The sequence below is a fragment of the Anomaloglossus baeobatrachus genome, chromosome 10, assembly GCF_048569485.1.
Source record: "Anomaloglossus baeobatrachus isolate aAnoBae1 chromosome 10, aAnoBae1.hap1, whole genome shotgun sequence".
In the NCBI taxonomy this organism is placed as follows: Eukaryota; Metazoa; Chordata; class Amphibia; order Anura; family Aromobatidae; genus Anomaloglossus; species Anomaloglossus baeobatrachus.
Genome location: NC_134362.1, coordinates 55,515,186 through 55,526,119, shown reverse-complemented (window position 1 = coordinate 55,526,119; position 10,934 = coordinate 55,515,186). Strand labels below are relative to the sequence as shown.

At 55.9% G+C, this 10,934-nt stretch overlaps 1 protein-coding gene across 1 annotated transcript in view; it reads right to left on the bottom strand.

Annotated features, from left to right (window-relative positions):
- LOC142255233 (stomatin) overlaps positions 1-10,934 on the bottom strand; it is a 49,750-nt gene that overhangs the window by 33,918 nt on the left and 4,898 nt on the right. Inside the window, exons 2-5 of the mRNA XM_075326756.1 lie at positions 4,729-4,832; positions 4,110-4,182; positions 3,706-3,788; positions 1,426-1,629 (exon numbers count right to left, since the gene is read on the bottom strand). Of these exons, the coding sequence (XP_075182871.1) occupies positions 1,426-1,629; positions 3,706-3,788; positions 4,110-4,182; positions 4,729-4,832 (464 nt within the window). The remainder of the gene's footprint in view (positions 1-1,425; positions 1,630-3,705; positions 3,789-4,109; positions 4,183-4,728; positions 4,833-10,934) is intronic.

The following is a 10,934-nucleotide window of genomic DNA, read 5'->3' as shown; positions in this document are numbered from 1 at the left end:
TAATCGTCAGTTTCTTTTTTGAGTTGTTCAAGATCTGTAGCTGATAGGACTTGTTTTAGTTGAATTTCGGTTGCCGAGATGGTAGCGGAAAGTTGGTCGACCTCTTTTTGCAGGAAGTCGATCGTCAATGATGTCCATTGAGCATTTATTTAGAATTGCTTCGAATTTGTCACAGAACTCATTATTGTCTGCGAAGATCGTTGGTCTTAATGAGACCCGTAGGCCCCTTGGAATGCGCTTGGTCCGATGATATTCGGCGAGAGTGGTCAGATGGAGATCTAGGGATGCGTGTCTCTGCAGCACCTTCTCAAGATCCCTTCTCTTGGCTTCCTCAGTTGGTATATTAAGGAAGGAACTGGGCTTCGTGACCCTTGATACTATAGTGTTTGTCTCTTCTTCATTATAAGAGAATGTGGTGAAGCTGGGTTGCGACATCGGCAGATCCAGAAAAAGAATGGCCTTGTTGGGGAAATGAGGGAGCTAGGTCAAAAATTAAATCAGTCAATAAGGAAGGAATGACCTTGCATCACCTCCCATAGGTGCTCAGGAGAAATAGGACAGTCAATCAAAGGTTAACTCCGGCACACTATTATTTCCCTATTTCCACTATTATTTCCTTTTTTCCTCTCTTTTCTCCTTTTTCTCTCTTCCTCTATTCTACCTTTTTTCCTAATCCCTCTCTCACTTGTACTCTCTTCCCCAGCTGTCCCCGTACGGAGGTCTTTACATCCTTACAGCTATCCTACATATTTACCAGGCTGGTTACTCCAGTGTAGGTCAAGGTGAGCATTCTTGCCATGTTCTTCATACCCCACGGTCACTCACGTTATTTCTTTAATCTATATCAACTGAGCATTAGTAGAAAAATAACCAAACAGGTTCTGTGAACCTTGATGCATGAGTTCGTTCCCAGGTTTAAACTGTATGCACTTTCTTTGTACCCTTGTCTCTATGGTTTTGTCAGTATCTATGTTAACTGATGCACAGTTTTAGCCTTGTTTACCTTGATAATGCAGCTATCTATTACAATTGACTGATTTCCTTTTCTTTGTTTTGTTTTCATTTCTGTATATGATGTATTTAGCCTGTCCGACCTGATGAAGGGTTGCTAGCCGAAACGTCGACACCTGGCGGACAATTGTATAGCACCGTTTTTCACTTTTTTCACGTTTTGCACTAACAAAATAAAAGAAAAAGGATTTTTGACATCCAATGACTGTCTCCTATCTGGTTTTTGGGAAATAATAGTGTGCCGGAGTTAACCTTTGATTGACTGTCCTATTTCTCCTGAGCACCTATGGGAGGTGATGCGAGGTCATTCCTTCCTTATGGACTGCAGGGAGAGACTGTGTCAGCCGTGGTGGTTGTTGTGGGTGGCCAAGCGCACGCGGCAGCAATGGTGGTGGGTAGCCGAGCGCCCCCTACCTGCATGTTGTGTGCGATCTCCTCCCGGTCGGACAGGATCTGGGACAGGTTCTTGGTTCCCAGCACGTTCCTCAGGGTGGTCTGTGCCAGGAGGCGAGTGGCAGAGTCGGCATTGGTGATATTGGCCACGGCCAGGGTGGCATTCTGGACCCGGTAGTACACCACTCCGTCCACGCTGACCGTCACCGAGTCTTTAGTGAGGATCTGAGAAAACAAAGGAGAAATTAAAAACCCCATCCTCCGCAGCCCACTCTGCTCCATCACTGTCCGGTGTGGGACCCCCACCCTGCCTGCTTCTCCATGTGTGTGCTAGGGGTCTAATACCACCCTGGGGAGGGGCACACAGTTTAGGAGAAAACCCACTATTAATATTGCAGCATTGTGTCCAGTCCAGTGTGGTGGCACCGTGGTGACCGGCAGGTGGTCGCTGCCAGTGAGGGCCGTGCTGGGAGCCGGGACTTCATATAGAACCTTATGCGTGGTCATTGATCCTCGGTGCATCTGCATCATAGAGTGCAGTGACGGCCGGGTGAGCACCAGAGCAGCCCAGGAGGGCCATCTCGGCGCCAGAGCAGGCCAGCACAGAGGGGTGAGCGCCAGAGCAGGCCAGCACAGAGGGGTGAGCGCCAGAGCAGGCCAGCACAGAGGGGTGAGTGCCAGGGCAGGCCAGCACAGAGGGGTGAGCGCCAGAGCAGGCCAGCACAGAGGGGTGAGCGCCAGAGCAGGCCAGCAGAGAGGGGTGAGCGCCAGAGCAGGCCAGCACAGAGGGGTGAGCGCCAGAGCAGGCCAGCACAGAGGGGTGAGCGCCAGAGCAGGCCAGCACAGAGGGGTGAGCGCCAGAGCAGGCCAGCACAGAGGGGTGAGCGCCAGAGCAGGCCAGCACAGAGGGGTGAGCGCCAGAGCAGGCCAGCACAGAGGGGTGAGCGCCAGAGCAGCCCAGGACGGTCAGGTCAGCCGCAGGGGGGCTGGGTCAACACCAGAGCAGCCCAGAACAGAGGGGTGAGCGCCAGAGCAGCCCAGGAGGGCCGTCTCAGCGCCAGAGCAGCCCAAGACGGAGGGGTGAGCACCAGAGCAGCCCAGGACGGTCAGGTCAGCCGCAGGAGGGCTGGGTCAGCACCAGAGCAGCACAGGACAGTCGGGTCACATCTTGGCTTTCCTCTATCTGCAGTGATTGTGTTTGCTGTCGGGGGCGCTGGGTGAGGGATCCTTTGTTACGGGGTAAATTGACATCATTTTGGGGAACATACAATGTTTCGATCATTTTTAGGGTAATAGGTGGACGACAAAACAAACGTCCCGCAGTTCATTTTTTGTGTTTCTGGCATTTACGGTTGTGATTCATTCGTTATAGTCCGGACTCTGACGGATACTCCATGCCAGTTTGGGTTATTTCTCATTTCTATTGAGGGAGAAAGGACCGGATTTATATAAAATAAGATATTTGAGTTCCATTATTATTATCCCCTCCCCCACCACAAATACAGGAATAAAATCCAGCCGCACTCGTCACTTCTGCCCGTTATTATTCGCTTTTGATATTTAAAAAAACAATTCAGCCGGAGCTCGGACTGCGGGAAAACAAAGTGTTTGTGATTTACCCGATGGGTGTGAGCAGAATGTGCTGCAGATAACGTGACCCACAGCCTCGCGAACACCACCGATCAGCCGAGGCCAAAACCAGCAGAGCGATGATCACTGGCAGGGTCACCGGGGCTCGAATATCCAGGCTACATAGGAGGACAGGCACACCATCAGCCAAGGGCACCAAAATACCTTGTCCTGGCTCCACAGCACAGCAATCCCCCCCCCCCCCCCCCACTGCCCTCCGGCCCTTCACCCTCCAGTCAGGCACCCTGCAGCCCAGACCCCTTCGATTCGCTGTAGCGCTTCACCCTCCTGCCCAGAACCCTACAGCCTTCAAGCCCAGCCCTCTCTAGCCCAGCCCCCTCCTACCCTGCAGCCCAGCCCCCTGCGGCTCCCTATAGTCTGGCACCCTCCGGCCCTGCGGCCCCCTCTAACCCGGCCCCCTTCTGCCCCATGGTCCGGCACCCTCCTGCCCCACGACCCCCTCCTGCCCCAAGGTCCAGCCCCCTGCAGCCCGGCACCCTCCTGCCCCACGGTCCCCTCAAGCCCGCCACCCTCCTGCCCCATAGTCCCCTCCTGCCACGTGGTCCAGCCCCCTGCGGTCCCATCTATCCCGGCACAATCCTGCCCCGTGGTCCAGCCCCTTACTGCCCCGTGGTCCCCTCCTGCCCCGCGGCCTCTTGCTGACTTTCTTACCTCTTGGGGTGGGATGTCGAATGAGATGGTCCTCATATCCACCTTGATGAAGCTGTCAGTGCAGGGCAAGACGAAGAAGAGACCTGCGGAGGAGTCACGGTGGGTGATGTCAGTGAGGGCAGGGTTACAGTGGGGTGGCGGTTACGGTGACGCATGCTCGGCGCAGTGCTGCTCGGTGTCATCCGCGGCGCTCTGGTTGGGATCGTGTGATTATTTCCACGCTCTAGCGGATTTCATCTCTGCGTACACGGAGTGCGTCTCCCATCATCGTGAGCAATGAAAAGTTACTAACAGGTGAACACCCGTCCTGATCCACTGTAACAAATATGCAGCTGTCTCACAGTCACAGCCTGTTTACATGGGACTGCAGCGGCCGGTGCACAGAACATTACACAGAACCTGACCTGGTCCCTTGGCTCCTCCTCGCAGGATGCGGCCCAGTCTGAAGATGATCGCCCGCTCGTATTCCTTCACGATCTGAAATCAGAGGAGTGATGTCAGCGGCAGGGAGCGTGGCCATGTGATGGGTGATGGGTGGCCGGGGGTGATGGGGACTAGGAGGGACTGGGACGGGGCTAGGGGTGATGGGGGGGCTGGGAGTGATGGGGGGCTGGAAGTGACTGGGACGGGGCTAGGGGCGATGGGGAGCTGGGGGTGACAGGTGACGGGAAGCAGGGGGAGACAGGGGCGACAGGGACCAGGAGCGACGGGGGCCCGGGGGATGACGGGGACCAGGAGCGACGGGGGCCCGGGGGTGACAGGGACCAGGAGCGACGGGGGCCCGGGGGTGACGGGGACCAGGAGCGATGGAGGCCCGGGGGTGACGGGGACTAGGCGTGCCAGGGGCCCGGGGGTGACGGGGACCAGGAGCGACGGAGGCCCGGGGGTGATGGGGACCAGGAGCGCCAGGGGCCCGGGGGTGACGGGGACCAGGAGCGACAGGGGCCCGGGGGTGACGGGGACCAGGAGCGACAGGGGCCCGGGGGTGATGGGGCCGGGGGTCTCCACATGTCTCTGATTTACCTTTATACACATCCATACTGATATGGGAAATGTGAGAATGGTGAAGAAGAAGGACACGATCACCAGGATCCACCCGCAGCAGCCGAGCCCGGGGTCCGGATCTCCTACAGGAGGGCAGAGGATCAGTGATGTCACTGCCACCTCACAGGATCTGCGCACAGCAGCCAATCAGTGATAACCAACAGGAACCATTGTAACAAACGATCAGGCCACACCCCCACTTGTGACTCCTCCCACATGACTCTTGACCACGGCACCGATCACTGGAGACTGAGTGGCTGCATGAAGGGACTGGGGCCAGCGTCACTCACTTGAACCCCCCTCATGATGCACAATGTATAAGTACAGGAAGTCACATGTCCCCCGACGATGCACAATGTATCACTACAGGAAGTCACATGATCCCTCCAATGATGTATATCACTAAAGGAAGTCACCTGACGCCGGGCTCACGCACGCAGAAGAGGAGGCTCGGCTCACGCTCGCAGAAGAGGAGGCTCGGCTCACGCTCACAGCAGAGGGCACCTGGTCACGCTCTCAGCAGAGGACCCTCGGCTCACACTCGCAGCAGAGGACCCTCGGCTCACACTCGCAGCAGAGGACCCTCGGCTCACACTCGCAGCAGAGGACCCTCGGCTCACACTCGCAGCAGAGGACCCTCGGCTCACACTCCGCAGCAGAGGACCCTCGGCTCACACTCGCAGCAGAGGACCCTCGGCTCACACTCGCAGCAGAGGACCCTCGGCTCACACTCGCAGCAGAGGACCCTCGGCTCACACTCGCAGCAGAGGACCCTCGGCTCACACTCGCAGCAGAGGACCCTCGGCTTACACTCGGAGCAGAGGACCCTCGCTCACACCTGCAGCAGAGGACCCTCGACTCGCACCAGAGGACACCTAGTCATGCTCTCAGCAGAGGACCCTTGGCTCACACTCGCAGCAGAGGACGCATGGTCATGCTCCCAGCAGAGGACACCCGGCTCATGCTCTCAGCAGAGGACACCTGGTCATGCTCTCAGCAGAGGACGCCCGGCTGATGCTCTCAGCAGAGGGACACCTGGTCATGCTCTCAGCAGAGGACGCTCGGCTCACACTCGCAGCAGAGGACGCATGGTCATGCTCCCCAGCAGAGGACACCCGGCTCATGCTCCCAGCAGAGGACACCCGGCTCATGCTCCCAGCAGAGGACACCCGGCTCATGCTCTCAGCAGAGGACACCTGGTCATGCTCTCAGCAGAGGACACCCGGCTGATGCTCTCAGCAGAGGAAGCCCGGCTCACACTCGCAGCAGAAGACGCCCGGTGATGCTCTCAGCAGAGGACGCCTGGTCATGCTTTCAGCAGAGGAGCGCCTGGTCATGCTCTCAGCAGAGGACGCCTGGTCATGCTCTCAGCAGCGGACCCTCGGCTCACACTCGCAGCAGAGGACGCCTGGTCATGCTCTCAGCAGAGGACACCTGGTCATGCTCTCAGCAGAGGACGCCCGGCTTATGCTCTCAGCAGAGGACGCTCGGCTCACTCTCGCAGCAGAGGACACCTGGTCATGCTCTCAGCAGAGGACGCCCGGCTCACGCTCGCAGCAGTGGTCACCTGGTCACGCTCGCAGCAGTGGTCACCTGGTCACGCTCTCAGCAGTGGTCACCTGGTCATGCTCTCAGCAGTCTGAGCAAAGTGTCCTCATCTTATCGCATATGATTCCATACGCTCATCTGACCGCAGCCTAATACACACAACACTCAGGGTGCGGCAGAGATAATGGCTGTTTATTCTTGGTAACGGTGAGAAGCGGAGGCGGTGACCGCAGAACATGAACCACTAATGGCTGACGTCACCTTGTCAGGTGTGGAGATTAGGATTGTAGGGGGATATCCCCCCTTCCCGGTGTAAATGATAACATCACCCCCCGAAATAATATCACTCCCCCATTGTAAATGATAAGACATGCCCCCTTCGGATTTTAGTGGGCAGCATTCGCCATGTTCCTGCGCCTTGTGCAACACGACAGGATGTGGTAATTGCTGCAATCTGCAGAAACTCTGACCCCAAAATGGAAAAATGCCAGGAATGTCCCGATGTCATCACAATAACAGAAGTGTGACCCCGTGCCGCAGACTGTGCATAAACCTGCTGCACCGTATCCCCCTCCACCTGCACAGATCATATATTACCATACAATGGCACCATATCCCCCTCCACCTGCGCAGATCATCTAATACCGTACAATGGCACCATATCCCTCTCCACCTGCGCAGATCATATAATACCGTGCAATGGCACCATATCCCCCTCCACCTACGCAGATCATATATTACCATACAATGGCACCATATCCCTCTCCACCTGTGCAGATCATATAATACTGTACAATGGCACCGTATCCCCCTCCACCTACGCAGATCATATATTACCATACAATGGCACCGTATCCCCCTCCACCTACGCAGATCATATATTACCATACAATGGCACCGTATCCCCCTCCACCTGCGCAGATCATCTAATACCGTACAATGGCACCGTATCGCCCCCCCCCCACCTGCAGAGATCATATAATACCGTACAATGGCACCGTATCCCCCTCCACCTGCACATGTGACGCCCTGGCCTATCAGGTCACAGGGTATTGTGCAATCTGCCCTTCTGCATGATATCCACCTCCACCTTGGTTATGGGTCCCTGACCTTTGGTGTTGCTAAGAACAAGCTAATCAAAACCCTAGGAACACTCGGCACTACACCCACCAGACACACCAGTGGACAGCCTGAAGGGAATAGGGTCACCCACTTGGGGGGTTGGTGAGGGGAGGTCAGGAGTGTGAGGAGACAGACAGTTAGTTGTGAAGTGACTCTCGAGAGGAGAGGTCAGGAGCTGGGCTCCTTGAGACTACTAGGTGGCAGACGTTGGTCTGGGCCTGGTAGGAGCTGGACACCGGTCGCAGGGGATCGTGACAAGGGGCACGGACTGTCGAGGAGGACACCCGGCAGCCTTGTCACATCACCGGGCAGGGGCCAGGGCACGACGGGGTACGTGGACCCTAGGCCAGGAAGTAGCTTCAGGCGTCCTAGTAATTTACCCGACGAAGACGGAGCCTTCAAGATCCGTTCTCCACCCGCTCCAAAATCGGGGTACTAGCGAAACGAGGAGGATAGGACTTTCCCAATACATAGTCCAGAAAATCCCAAGTGTGAACCCTGAGAGCAAGCTCACCCAGTTAGCCATACTGGTGAGAGGGACCCGTTTAGTTCTATGCTAAAAGGGACCAACTACAGAAAAGAGGTGCCAAGGTCAAGGTCACAGGCTAACAAGCAACACCAACGGGCACGGGATCCAGGCGTGCTCCCTCCCTGCTGCAGCGGCATCAAGAACTTTGGTTTACCACGGTTGTCAGCGTCAGCGTTATTGGACTGAGTATGCAATTAACCCTTGCTGGCCCGACAGCACCTCCCGGACACCATCACCGAGTCCCGGGGCATCCTCCCTAACCGTAGAGGGGTTAAACACCTGGCTGCCCGCACCATCGCCACCGGATACTCCCAATTGCAGCGGTGGTATTCCATCTTACCACGCACCATGGGTGGCCTCACGAACCTTCCACACCTTCCCCTGTAAATTCCATTCCACCGTCACCTACCCTGTCCTCGGCAGACGCCGAGCTGCACACACCAACCCCGACAGCGGAACCTTCGGTGCCTTTAAACAAAGCTCCAGCTGCAGAAACCACGGTGCTGTCCCTCATCACTGTCATGACAGCGGTCATCCGGACCCCGGCCAGACCAGACCCGGCCGCATCACCGGGCCCGTCCTCAGAGGCGGAGCACCCGGATCCTGCAACCCCGGCTGCGGAGCAGTCGGTCTTTCCATCTATAGATGCGGAAGTGGAGCCTAAAGATCCACCGGTTCCACTGCCGCACGGCATCCTGACGGCTGTTGGGGCCGCAAGAGTCCACATTAAATCAGAGCCAGCTAGGGAGCCGAGGGCGGACGCTGACAACCCCTACTGGGAACGACATCACCAACAGTTACAAGCCGACATCACCACGCGAAACCGGCGACAGCGGGAGCTTGCCACTCGCAACAGAGCGGAAAAGGAGCAGGTGAGGAGCACTGCTTCACGAGTAAGAGGGCCACGGTGTCGTGGTCTCGTGGATCAGTTTGACCCCGAGCAAGGGTGGGGTTTCATCCGAGAAGCAGGCCTCACAGCTGGGGTGTTTGTGTCCCAGCGGGACGTAGCACCGCACATCCCCTGGGGGCACCCCGAGCGCAACCTCCAACCCGAAGAAATGGTCACCTATACCCGGCATTGCGGACAGCGGGGCTGGTATGCCCTGGAGGTGACCAAGCATGCAATGCCTGAGGAAGAGTTTGTGCCGGTGTCGGTAGTACGTAGTCGCAAGGAAGCGTGGCTACGGGACCTGGTAATCTGAAAAATGTTAAAAATGCCAGTAGTTTAATGACGCCATAGAAATGTTAGGTATTGGTGTTTTCGTTTATTGTTTTCCATATTTTATTATTTTTCATATAGAAATGCTAGTCAATGAGTGCCTAATTAACCAGTTTTAATGAACGGAGTAAAAATAACCAGATTTGCTAGAAGATTGCTAAAATGTATACGCCCAGTACATGGACTCCGTTAACTTTCATATTTAGTAAACATGGACCACGGTCACAGGACTGGCGTGACCAACACAAACTTGTGTATTGTATATAGTTGCACCTCCTGTGCCCACCAGAGTCGTCTAAAACAATGCCCGGGACCTTAACCTGGTCACGGACCCACCATAGGTTTGTATGAGTTCAGTTTGGTTGGCTGGTGGGTTAACGGGATCCGGGACATTGGGACTGGACTGTCGTGGGTAGAGGCTGCAACGGAGCAGGTTGGGTCTCCGCTACCATTAAAACCGGTAGCATCCCACCGTTGAGGAGATGAACTCTTTAAAGGTTTAGTAACGTTTAAGAAAAGTGCCTCCGCTGCGTGGGATGAAAATGCAAATAAAAGTCTTAACCCTTTTTCTTACTTTCCTACAGTTTTGAAAAAAAAAAAAATAAACCTCTGGTGTCCTGTAGCTCGGGGTTGAGCTACGTTTAACCAAGGGGGAATGTGACGCCCTGGCCTATCAGGTCGTCACAGGGTATTGTGCAATCTGCACTTCTGCATGATATCCACCTCCTCCTTGGTTACGGGTTCCTCACCTTTGGTGTTGCCAAGAACAAGCTAATCAAATCCCTAGGAACACTCTGCACCACACCCACCAGACACACCAGTAGACAGCCTGAAGGGAATAGGGTCGCCCACTTGGGGGGTTGGTAAGGGGAGGTCAGGAGCGTCAGGAGACAGACAGTTGTGTGGTGACTCTCAAGAGGAGAGGTCACAAGGCAGTTGTGAAGTGACTCTCGAGAGGAGAGGTCAGGAGCTGGCCTCCTTGAGACTACTATGTGGCAGATGTTGGTCTGGGCCTGGTAGGAGCTGGACCCCGGTCGCAGGAGATCGTAACAAGTGGCACAGACTATCGAGGAGAACAGCCGGCGGCCTTGTGCCATCACCGGGCTGGGACCAGGGCACGACGGGGTACGTGGACCCTAGGCCAGGAAGTAGCTTCAGGCGTCCTGGTAATTTACCCGACGAGGACAGAGCCTTCAAGTTCCGTTCTCCACCCGCTCCAAAATCGGGGTACTAGTGCAACGAGGGGGATAGGACTTTCCCACTACATAGTCCAGAAAATCCCAAGCGTGAACCCTGAGAGCAAGCTCACCCAGTTAGCCATACTGGTGAGAGGGACCCGTTTAGTTCTATGCTAAAAGGGACCAAACTACAGAAAAAAGGTGCCATGGTCAAGGTCACAGCCTAACAAGCAACACCAACGGGCACGGGATCTAGGCGTGCTCCCTCCCTGCTGCAGTGACATCAAGAACTTTGGTTTACCACGGTTGTCAGCGTCAGCATTATTGGACTGAGTGACTATGCAATGAGTGAGACTTACCGGCCCGACAGCACCTCCCCGACACCGTCACCGAGTCCCGGGGCATCCCCCCTACCCGTGGAGGGGTTAAACACCTGGCTGCCCGCACCATCGCGACTGGGTACTCCCAATTGCAGCGGTGGTACTCGATCTTACCACGCACCACGGGTGGCCTCACGAACCTTCCACACCTTCCCCTGTAAATACCCCCCCTTTATTCCGGGTGGTCGAGCGACCCCGACCCCTCGAGC